This window comes from Conger conger, chromosome 5 (assembly GCF_963514075.1).
Source record: "Conger conger chromosome 5, fConCon1.1, whole genome shotgun sequence".
In the NCBI taxonomy this organism is placed as follows: Eukaryota; Metazoa; Chordata; class Actinopteri; order Anguilliformes; family Congridae; genus Conger; species Conger conger.
The window spans coordinates 66,746,964-66,759,463 of record NC_083764.1 but is presented as its reverse complement, the minus strand read 5'-3'; the positions used below and the strand labels follow the sequence as shown (position 1 = coordinate 66,759,463).

General features: G+C 51.6%; 1 protein-coding gene across 1 annotated transcript in view; it reads right to left on the bottom strand.

Moving 5' to 3' along the window:
• The window catches only part of LOC133129003 (voltage-dependent R-type calcium channel subunit alpha-1E-like), an 89,831-nt gene that overhangs the window by 33,498 nt on the left and 43,833 nt on the right, over positions 1-12,500 (bottom strand). The window contains exons 10-19 of the mRNA XM_061242807.1: positions 11,751-11,828; positions 10,966-11,172; positions 10,163-10,275; positions 9,173-9,285; positions 7,291-7,422; positions 6,592-6,661; positions 5,624-5,741; positions 4,914-4,981; positions 4,445-4,536; positions 131-763 (exon numbers count right to left, since the gene is read on the bottom strand). Coding sequence (XP_061098791.1) covers positions 131-763; positions 4,445-4,536; positions 4,914-4,981; positions 5,624-5,741; positions 6,592-6,661; positions 7,291-7,422; positions 9,173-9,285; positions 10,163-10,275; positions 10,966-11,172; positions 11,751-11,828 — 1,624 coding nt within the window. The remainder of the gene's footprint in view (positions 1-130; positions 764-4,444; positions 4,537-4,913; positions 4,982-5,623; positions 5,742-6,591; positions 6,662-7,290; positions 7,423-9,172; positions 9,286-10,162; positions 10,276-10,965; positions 11,173-11,750; positions 11,829-12,500) is intronic.

Here is a 12,500-nt window from a genome sequence, read left to right as displayed (position 1 = left end):
GTGGCCAGAGAACACTCCCCGACGGGCCGAAACCCCAGGAGGAAGGTTACAGGGGCCTGTGAGGGGCGAGGGGGGCGGTGTTTAATAAAGCCTTTAATTTGCGGGAGGTGTGGCGAGGGCGACTCCTCACCTGGCCTGGTCCTGTCCTCCGGCCGCCGGGGCGCCCTGCTCCTCCTCCTCGGCCTGCGTCTCCTGGCGCTCCTCCGGGGGGGCGGGGGCGTGCTCCGGGCTGGGGGGGGCGTCGCGGGCGGGCCGGTGCCGGTGCCGGCGGGGGCGGGGGCAGTCGTCGGGCGGCGGCGGGCGGTACCTGCGGGCCACGCGCTGCCGGCGGTTCCCGTTGGCGCCGCGGGGGTGCCGGTCCTCGGGGGACAGCGGCTGGGACTCCGGGGGCTCGGGCAGCGCCAGGGCGGCGCACATGGGGGGCTCGGGCAGGGGCATGCCCACGGACGCCGGAGACTCAGGCAGCCGCGCCGGGCTCTCGGCCGGGGACAGCGTGGGCCTGGAGGGGGCGTCCGCCTCCTCCCCCGGGCAGCTGAACAGCACCTCCCGGCTGGCCATCTGCCTCCTCTTCCTCAGCTGGTTGGTGCGCTGCTCCCACACCGACATGTTCATCCTCTTCCTCCTCTCCCGCCGGTAGCCGCCCGTGTTCAGCGGCTGGCTGTCCGGGCCCTCTGATTGGTTCTCCGCCCCGCTGTCCTCGGGGAAGGCGGGGCGGCTGCGGTGGATGGCGCGCTTCCTGTACAGGTAGTGTCTCCGCCGCCTGCTGCAGGGGGGCAGTACGGCAGCCACAGAGGGACAAAACACGCGCCGTCAGCACGGAGAGCGCCGGGAAGATGAAACGCTCACATTGCGGGTCTTTTGACAACTCGTGAGTGAGTGAATGAACATGTTTTTAAAAAAAATGATTTTTTGGTGTTAATAAGAAGAGTGTCCGAAACAAAAATATACCTGGAAACAGAGTTTCAGGGACAGGGTTGGGGTCAGGGGACAGGCAAACACAAAGCAGTTTCAGGGACAGGCAAACACAAAGGGGGGGGGGGGTCAAGATAAGGAAATAGGGGAGGAATGGAGAGATTGGTAGATTGTAAAATAATCCAGAGAAAAATAAAAATGTAAAAAACAAAACTCCACGCATAAATGCGTATTTTAATGTGTTGGGAGGAAAGCATTGGGAAATGCTCGCTGAGCGAAAGACGGGTGAGAATAGAAGGAAACAGACAGTGTTACTTACTCGCACTTGTAATCTTGTGTAATCCACGCAATCAATGAGCGGTTTGGTTGAAAACAAGACATTAGTGTTTTCATGAAGAGACAGAACACAGCCCCAGTGACGTGGTTCTGCAGTGAGGCTGCAGTCTCACATCAAACCATCATGATGAAGCCAAATCATTCATTTCAGTCTGCACTCTGTTAGCCAGTCCTGTCATTAAGCCTTCAGTTGGGTATCAAATTCATTTTAATCGGGCATTGAATCATCAGTCTGATATCGAGTAATTGTCATAATATTTTTGACATAGAGCTATCGCTTTGATTTCAAATCAAGAAGCCTGATACAATCGCAAACACTGCTCGTGATTGCTGATTGCGCACCTCCCCCGTTCTGGAGCAGAGATGAGGACTGAAGCAGCTCCAGAGTTTGGTTTGCGGCAGGAGAAGCTGCCAGGTGTAAATCTGAGCCGGGGGGGAATGTTTTGGTCCACGTCGCGTGGGGCACGCAAAGCGTCACATGACAACCAGATGGTAGAAGATCAAGAACAAACATGGACGTCTGGTGCAGCAGACAGCACAGGGAGCTGGGGGGGGGGGGGGGGGAGGGGCAGGGGCAGGGACAGGACAGTGAGGAGGATGGCACAGGAACAGGAAACACAGAAACCATGGCAACGCTCCTGGAGGAGCTCGGGAGGAGCTCAGTGTCAGACATGTTTGTGTTTCTGTGTTGGACCAAGGTGTGTGTGTGGGGGGGGGCATGCTAGGGAGGGCACTGTTTCATTTGGGGGTGGGCAGGAGGTGGGGGAGGTAAATAGACATGCTCTGCCTGCATGCAGTGCTAAACTACCAAGCTTCTACCTGCCCTAATCTCCCCGTGTGACTGCCCCCCCACACCCCTCCACACCCCCCCCAGCCTCTGGGCACTGGGCTGGAGGTGCCAACCACTCCATTAGGGTTCACCACTCAACACCCTTAACCCAATTTACTCTGGCTTTCCAGCACCTTCAGTGATTTTGTTGGCAGATGGAGAACTAAAGATGGGACCATAACATCCCTACAACATCACCACAACATCCCCACAACGTGCCTCCATCTCCTGAGCCCTGTCCAAAACCGTGCACTTTACTAATATTGAGAAGACAACACGCATACCAGTCACACATAACTAGTACACTCACCGAGCACTTTATTAAGAACATTTTTATTATTCATTCTTATTCATGCGATTATCTAATCGGCCGATCGTGTGGTAGCGGTCCAATGCATCAGCTAATGGTCAGAATGGGGTAAAAATGTGTTTAAGTCACGTTGACCATGGAATGACTCTTGGTAGCCGAGAGGGTAGTTTGATTATCTCAGAAACTGCTGATGTCCTGGGATTTTCACACACACTAGTCTAGGGGTGTGAACGGTTAAACGGTTAACCGGTTAACCGAAACTGATTTGTAACCGGTTACAAAAAATTGATTACCGATAACGGATATTTTTTTTCTGAAGGTGAAATTGTAAGCTCAGTTTAAAATAAATGCACGTTTATTATTGCGGTATTATTGCGGTTCTAAACTTGGCCATTTCAGGGGGTTTAAAATGCAAACACCACATGGAATTGAATGCTACAGTATTAAGATTATCAAAGAATTTCTGTGGCTGTTGGTTGACTTATGGCTAATTGTAACATTATGTAGTTTCCTAAGGTTCACAGAAGATCCGTGTTTATTCGTTGACACGCAAATTCAAACTACCAGCAAACTGAACGCAGCTTTCCACTATGCTGTATCAACATAAAAATAAACAAAGCAATACATCATTGCACAAAATATTACAATACGCTGTTTACATTGAAAGCCACAAGCTACAGTCGTACAAGCAAGCAATCTGCGGCCATTTCAGAGGGTTAAGAATGCAAACACCGCATGGAATTGAATGCAACAGTACTACAGTTGTCAAATAATTTCTGTGTGTTTTAAATCAGTAGCTGTTAGTTCACTTATGACTTATTCTATGGCGTTTGTCATCCGTGTTTATTTTGACTGGCAAATTTAAACTATCGGCAAACTGAACTTCGCTTTCCACTATGCGGTATCTACATAAAAATAAATAAAGCAATACGTTATCATTAGGCTAAATCATCACATATTGAAAGTGAAAATTCCCTGCTTTCAGTGAAAAATGGACACGTTCATCTCATCACGATTGTCCCAAAACCCCAAAGTTGTTAACAGCAGCATATCTACAAAGTTCATGCCAATCAAGTCTATCAGGCAGAAGACAGAGAAGAGGGATGAAAACAAAAATAAAAAATAAAAAAACGACCCCTAACGACCATAAGCAATATCGGTTAACCGATTAACCGTTTAACAAATGGGACGATAACTGGTTACAAAAAGTGATGATTTGTCACATCCCTACACTAGTGTCTAGAGTTTGAAAAGAATGTTGCAAAAAACTTTAAAAATCTAGTGAGCAATGAGACATCACAGGAGAATGGGCAGACTGGACAAAGCTGACAGGAAGATGACAGTAACGCAAATAACCACACATTACAACAGTGGTATGTAGAAGAGCATGTCTGAACACACAACGCATCATAACTCTAAGTGGATAGGCTACAGCAGTAGAACTAAAAAAAAAGTCCAATAAATACCTAATAAAGTGCTCACTGAGTGTATACTCCATAGTAGGGAGGTAAGCCATTTTGGACACGGCCCTGAGTTTGAGAAAGCAGCCTCAGCAGCCTCACGCTGGGGTCAGGTGTGAGAGGTCAGGGGTCAGCCAACAGTTCCCCATTCCTGTCAGCACTGAGGGAGTAACCCTGGCTCAAACACTGAGGTCAGGGGCCCTGGCTCTAACACTGGGGGACGGGGCCCTGGCTCTAACACTGGGGTCAGGGGCCCTGGCTCTAACAGTGAGGTCAGGGGCCCTGGCTCTAACACTGGGGGACGGGGCCCTGGCTCTAACACTGGGGGACGGGGCCCTGGCTCTAACACTGGGGTCAGGGGCCCTGGCTCTAACACTGAGGTCAGGGGCCCTGGCTCTAACACTGGGGGACGGGGCCCTGGCTCTAACACTGGGGGACGGGGCCCTGGCTCTAACACTGGGGGACGGGGCCCTGGCTCTAACACTGGGGACGGGGCGCCCAGGCCAAGGGGAAGTATGTCCGGTGATGCTGGGTGGTGCAGGGGGGGGGGGGGGGGGGCGGGTAAACAGGCAGGGAGGGGTAGGGTGGGGTACTTACTCTGACGACATGATGGAGGACATGGGCCCGACCTCCCTGGCCTTCTGCAGGGCGTGTTTCTGATTGAAAAACGCCTCCTCTTCCTCTTCCTCCTGGCGCACGGACACTTTAATATCCCAAACACACCCCAATGCCCCTCAAACGCACCTCAATGCCCCTCAAACGCACCTCAATGCCCCTCAAACGCACCTCAATGCCCCTCAAATGCACCCAAAACGCACCCCAACGCCCCCTAAACCACAGGCCACAGAGAGCATATGCTCTTCTATCCACATCATGAAGACTGTAGAGGGGTCGGCCACAAAATGGCCGGCATGCACCGCCCACGTCGGGAGATCAGGCCTGGATTAAATACTGCAGTTTCACCCTTTAGACAGCAGGTTAACAAACAAATTAAGAACACACACTCACACGCATACACACACTCACGCACACACACACACGCACACTGTCAAAGACCGGCGTTCACCTTAGTTAGCTCCTGAGCGTTGGCCAGGTTGTCCACGGCGATGGCCAAGAACACATTGAGCAGAGTGTCTGTCGGTTGCATCAAGGAAACCAGGCATCAAAGCCGCGCTAAAACGGCTAATGGCCTAAAGCTAAAATAGCCTGCAGCTAACACAGCAACTACAGCTAAAACAGCTAAAATAGCTAATAGCGTAAAGCTAAAACAGCTAAAACAGCTAATAGCGTAAAGCTAATACAGCTAATACAGCTAAAACAGCTAATAGTGTAAAGCTAATACAGCTAAAACAGCTAATAGCATAAAGCTAATACAGGTAATACAGCTAAAACAGCTAATAGCTTGAGCTAAAACAGCTAATACAGCTAAAACGGCTAATAGCCCAAAGCTAAAACAGCTAATACAGCTAAAACCGCCAATAGCCCAAAGCTAAAACAGCTAATACAGCCAAAACAGCTAATAACCTACAGCTAAAACAGCTAAAACAGCAAATAGCCTAAAGCTAAAAGAGCAATACAGTAAATGGCCAACAGCTAAAACAGCCACTGGCTCTGTGTAGATTCACTGCACAGCACATAGAGATTCGATTGCACAGCATAAGTTTGATTAAAAAAGAAATGACAGTCAAGATGCCTATCAGGACAGAGTGGGCTGTTCTCATGCTGAGGTCGGGGGTCGGGGGTCGGGGGTCAGGGGTCGGGGGTCGGGGAGGATACAGTTGCCAAACAGCGTGAGCACGATGAAGTAGATGGATGACCACATGCCGGACTGCACCCCGCCCTGGGAGCGGATGCCATTGTACATCACCTCGTTCCAGTCCTCGCCAGTCAGGATCTGGAGGAGCAAAAACACACACACACACACGTATGCACATATTCTCACACACACACACACACGTATGCACATATTCTCACACACACACACACACGTATGCACATATTCTCACACACACACACACGTATGCACATATTCTCACACACACACACACACACACACACACACGTATGCACATATTCTCACACACACACACACACGTATGCACATATTCTCACACACACACACACACACACACACACACACACACACACCGACAGTACACCCACACACCCAGTAGATGCACACACGCACATACACACACACAAGCTCTCCGGAAGGCCTACCAAACAGCGCACGTATCTTTCCTATAAATACAGTGTGGGGGACCGTGATAAACACTATGACAAAAGCCACCTACTACACTACCGTTGCAACAGTTAATGTACACAAATCGGTGATATATAAATACACACAAGGTTTTTTTTTTTTCCCACATCCAAATCAAGCAGCAGCGAACAGCACAGACTGCCGCAGTGATGTTTGCGTAGCGGAGCGTGGGAGCTGCCGTGTTCTGCACGCTTTACATCAGCTACCCAGCAGCCCCCTGTGCAGGCGCAATGAGTTAGAGATCCGCGGTGGGACGTGAGCCACGGCCTCTCATTGGTCCGAAGACTCCTCAGACAAACCCGACACCAGTCAGCTAAAGGCAACCCGGCCCTAGCCAGGTTTACGTCATCAGGGGGTGTTGTTGCGGTAACCTGCTATGAGCCTTCACTGTGCGTACTAGCCAAGCTAACCGCGCGACAGGATACAGCGCATTGGCTGTGACGGACACACACTCAGACATAAGTCACCGCCGGAGCCAAACCTGAAACACGGTCATAATGGAGGCGGGGAAGGTGTCGAAGTTGGTCGGCGTGTAATCCTCAAAGATGAACCTGAGGGTGGGAGAAAGGAGCAGGTCAAAGGTCAATGTCCCCGGAGGTTTCAGCTCGAGGTCAGTCCAGAAACACGGATGTTCCAGAACCCCAAACCTGGCTTGCATTCAGCTCTATTGCTGAACATTCTCTCTGGCTATCAGCTGTGGAAGAGTGCCAAGCTCATGAAGTGCGTTGTGGCATAGTACACTCAAATCCTCTGCTTCTTCTGGAGACATGTGGGGTGTTAACATAAGTATTTCCTGATTAATCAGGATAAGGTGCAACCGGTAATTACACACATTATACATGCGCAGTTATTCTAGTCTGGGTTCTTTGGGTTTCAGGTTCTCTTCTCTCTAAATATGTTTTATTTTGCTCTCCTCTATGGCTGACAGTGAAGACCAGAGAAGGATAACTCCAGTCTTGGAGGGCCAGTGCGTGAGCAGGATTTTGCTGCTACCAATTAGTCATATGTACCATGACCAATATTGTGCAGTAGCTGTAGCTGTGTTATATTGTGTTGTAGCTGTGCTGTAGCTGTGTTATATTGTGCTGTAGCTGTGCTGTAGCTGTGTTATATTGTGCTGTAGCTGTGCTGTAGCTGTGTTATATTGTGCTGTAGCTGTGCTGTAGCTGTGTTATAACACCTGCCGCCGAAGAGTTGCATCCCCAGGAGAGCAAAGACTACGATGAAGAGGAAGAGCAGGAAGAGCAGGCTGATGATGGACTTCATGGAGCTCATCAGAGACACCACCAGGTTCCTCAGAGATGCCCAGTACCTGCACAAACACGCCCACAAGATTAACAACCAATCGCCAGCCATGCCCAGCACCTGCACAAACACGCCCACAACATTAACAACCAATCACCAGCCACACCCAACACAGCACAAACACACCCACAACATTAACATCCAACCTCTAGCCACGCCCAGTACCTGCACAAACACGGCCACAACATTAACAGCTAATCGGCGCCAGAGATGACAGTAACCACACAAGAAACCTCACAAAATTAACAACCCATCAGCAATACTGACTAAACAATCCCACAAATTAAATTAACAGATGCCTATTGCCTATACAAACACTCCCACGCTTCGTACAGTATCAACACTCTCTGGCGAGGTCGCCTTCAACTGGGGTGCTTTTTTTTTTCGCTTACTTGACCTGGGCAAATCTTACACGAGCAGGGAAGGGACAGTCAGTGGCTTTGAGGGGAGCAAAGAGATCGACTTGGGGTGCAGGGGTACGGTAGAGCTGCTCCATTGAAGATCCTGTAGGCTAGTACCAAGACTAATAACTCCTTGAGCTCATTGACTGCTCTCTGCGCTGGCTCTTTGCAGTGAATCTACCAACTGTTGTGCACTTAGCCTGACAGGCTAATTGGTATATCAGTGCAGTAATTAGCTCCATCGTATCCCCCACATTAATACTGAGTGAAACAACAGATGACTGAAGGCCCTAACACACGGGGAAAGCTGATTTCATGCACAGTGAACAGGGCGTAATCGCTTCAAGGTGCACGGATTTTAAGCTCAGCGGAGGGAGCTGGTGTCACTCGCCGAGGTTCACGCACAGAAATATTATTAATATTATTAATAAACGTTTTCAGCTTTCACATTACAGTCGACGACTGCAGGCAAGAGCACACGATGGCAGTGTATACAGAGCTTAGTCAGCTGCTCTGGGTGCCACGGTTATCCCTGGAAAACCATGCTGTCAAACCCTTCAAAATAAAAGTATGGTGGAAAGAGTGACAGAATTTAGCCCTCCATGTTTCACAGTCAGGCCAGCTAGTGAAAGATGCCTTGTGTGTGAATACATGTCCCCGCCCAAGCCTCACACAATAACCAGGACTGCAGATCTACAGGAACCGGCAAGGACGCTGTGTGCTACAGGCCACATCCAAACCGACCGCACCCACACTGACCTGGCCACGCCCACACTCACCTGACTGTGCCCACACTGACCTGGCCACGCCCACACTCACCTGACTGCACCCACACTGACCTGGCCACGCCCACACTCACCTGACTGTGCCCACACTCACCTGGCCACGCCCACACTCACCTGACTGCACCCACACTGACCTGGCCACGCCCACACTCACCTGACTGTGCCCACACTCACCTGGCCACGCCCACACTCACCTGACTGTGCCCACACTCACCTGGCCACGCCCACACTCACCTGACTGTGCCCACACTCACCTGGCCACGCCCACACTCACCTGACTGTGCCCACACTCACCTGGCCACGCCCACACTCACCTGACTGTGCCCACACTCACCTGGCCACGCCCACACTCACCTGACTGTGCCCACACTCACCTGGCCACGCCCACACTCACCTGACTGTGCCCACACTCACCTGGCCACGCCCACACTCAGGCCACGCCCACACTCACCCAACCACCCCCACACTCAGGCCACACCCACACTCGCCCGACCGCGCCCACATGCATTTGGTCATGCCCACACTCACCTGGCCACGCCCACCCCCACACTCAGGCCACGCCCACACTCACTTGGTAATTTTGAAGATCCTCAGAAGCCGCAGGGCTCGCAGGACGCTGATGCCGAGGGACACGCCCGGGCGGAAGAAGCCCCACACCACCTCAAAGATGCTGCCCACGATCACCTACACACACGCACACGTACATGCACGCACGCACACACACACGCACGCACACACACACACACACACACACACACATACACACGCACACACACACGCACGCACGCACACACACACGCATGCATGCATGCACGCACACACAAGTGCACACACACACACACGCACGCACACACTCACGCACGCACACGCACACACACACACACGCACACACACACGCACGCACACACACACACACACACGCACGCACGCACACACACACACACACACTCACGCACGAACGCACGCACACGCACACACACGCACACGCACACACACGCACACACGCACACACACACACACACGCACACACACACGCACGCACACACGCACGCACGCACGCACACACACACATACACGCACGCACGCACGCACGCACACACACGCACACACACGCACACGCACACGTACACACACACACACGCACACGCACGCACACACACGCACACACACGTACACACACACACACGCTGCGCTGACATCACACACAGTAATGTAGCATCCAAGAACACAGCTTCTGAGATTACAGCTAAATGCACTAGTGACATTAAAATAAGGTTAGGGATTAACTGGTTAACCAATTCAGTAATGTTTAAGAGACCGCAGATAAAAGACCTGTGTCTCTCTCTCTGTCTCTGTGTGTCTCTCTCTCTCTTTCTCTCTGTCTCTCTCTCTCTCTGTCTCTCTCTCTCTCTTTCTCTCTGTCTCTCTCTGTCTCTCTCTCTCAGTGTCTGGTGAAGGAGGGAGAGGATGAAGGAGGGAGAGGGTGAAGGAGGGAGAGGATGAAGGAAGGAGAGGGTGAAGGAGGGAGAGGGTGAAGGAGGGAGAGGATGGAGAGACACACCCCGCAGTCGAAGCAGTTGAAGGAGGAGTGAAAGTAGAGCCGGAGGCCCAGGCCGTACATCTTCAGGAACATCTCCATGAGGAACAGCCCCAGAAACACAAACTCTGCATAGTCTGCAAAGAGACGCAGCCAATCAGCAGCACATAGATGAACAAACAGCCAATCAGCAGCACATAGATGAACAAACAACCAATCAGCAGCGCATAGACAACCAAACAACCAATCAGAGCAACCAGCAACACATATACCCACAAACAACCAATCAGCAGCACATTGACACAAAAACAACCAATTAGAAGCACATATACCCACAAACAACCAATCAGCAGCACATTGACACAAAAACAACCAATTAGAAGCACATATACCCACAAACAACCAATCAACAGTACATTGACACATAAACAACTAATCAGCACATCTACACACAAACAACTAATCAGCACATCTACACACAAACAACCAATAAGCACCCACCAGCATTACATTACATTACATTACATTATTGCCATTTGGCAGATGCTCTTATCCAGATCTATTGATTAGACTATCTATTGATTAAAATAAGCAGGAGACAATTCTCCCCTGGAGCAATGCAGGGTTAAGGGCCTTGCTCAAGGGCCCAACGGCTGTGCAGATCTTATTGTGGCCACACCGGGATTAGAACCACTGACCTTGCATGTCCCAGTCATTTACCTTAACCACTACGCTACAGGCCGCCCCAGTTGCACATAGACACACAAGCAACCGATCAGCACCCAGCACAGACGCGCAGACAGACGGACAGGGGCTGTGTGACGCACACAGGAAGACGGTGAGCCAGGGGGCCTGGTCGTGGTGCACGATGGCCACGCAGATGGTGTTGAGGGCCACCAGGCCCAGCACGGTCCAGTAGAAGGAGTCGGTCTTCACCATGCGCCGGATGGAGATCCTCAGCATGCGCTCCTTCCGCCTGAAGTACGCCGCTGGGCCCCGCTTCCCCGTCAGACTGAACCGCGCCCGGGGAACACCTGACCGGGCAGGGACCAATCAGAGCCCACGCAGCTATCCACAACATCACGACAGCCCTTTCCCACTGTAGAGCTGAACCAGGCTGGCTCATTATAGCCCTTTCCCACTGTAGAGCTGAACCAGGCTGGCTCATTATAGCCCTTTCCCACTGTAGAGCTGAACCAGGTTGGCTCATTATAGCCCTTTCCCACTGTAGAGCTGAACCAGGCTGGCTCATTATAGCCCTTTCCCCCTGTAGAGCTGAACCAGGCTGGCTCATTATAGCCCTTTCCCCCTGTAGAGCTGAACCAGGCTGGCTCATTATAGCCCTTTCCCACTGTAGAGCTGAACCAGGCTGGCTCATTATAGCCCTTTCCCACTGTAGAGCTGAACCAGGCTGGCTCGTTACAGCCCTTTCCCACTGTAGAGCTGAACCAGGCTGGCTCATTATAGCCCTTTCCCGCTGTAGAGCTGAACCAGGCTGGCTCATTATAGCCCTTTCCCCCTGTAGAGCTGAACCAGGCTGGCTCATTATAGCCCTTTCCCACTGTAGAGCTGAACCAGGCTGGCTTGGCTCTTGATTGGGCAGTCCACTCACCTCCAGCCCCCTTGTCCTCCCCAGGCCCACGCCGGACTCCGCCTATACGGGTCTTCTTACTCGTGGCTCTCTTCAGCACTGAGGAAATATGGAAATGACCAGGTAACAAAATTTGACGCTCCCATCCATTAACCATGGTGGATACCACATAACATTCCGATCAAGTAACTATGGCAATGCAGCACAATATACTACCTCCGATTAACCATGACAACAAAAACACACTCCCACCGAGTAACCATGGCAACACAACACACTCCCATCGAGTAACCATGACAACGCAACACAACAGGCTCCCATGGTCAGACATGACCTGTTGGACACAGGTGCACTCTCATTACACTCTGACCTCCAGTAAACACACAGCATTCATACACGAGTCCACACCTCTCCACGGAGAGAGACGTCTCGCTGGCCCACGCCGTTACCACAGCAACAAGGGGCCGGTTCTCTGCCTGCTCATTCATTGGTCGAGGCCTCTCTCTGAGCCTGCCCAAGCGGGGTTTGGCCCTGATTTCCTGCCAATGAATCTCACTGTTGTTGGACGGCAAGTGGGTAAGGACAAAGGCCATTGGCCCACGTTTCATCACGGGGGAGTGTTTATGCAAATTGAAAGGCTCAGCGTGATAATCGCCTTCCTGATAATGATAGTGATAATTTGCCCCTGGTGCTGCCCGTCATTTTACCTCTTTCTAATGAGACTGAAGATTTCCCATCATGCACCCAAATCCTGCTGAGAATGGAATGGCA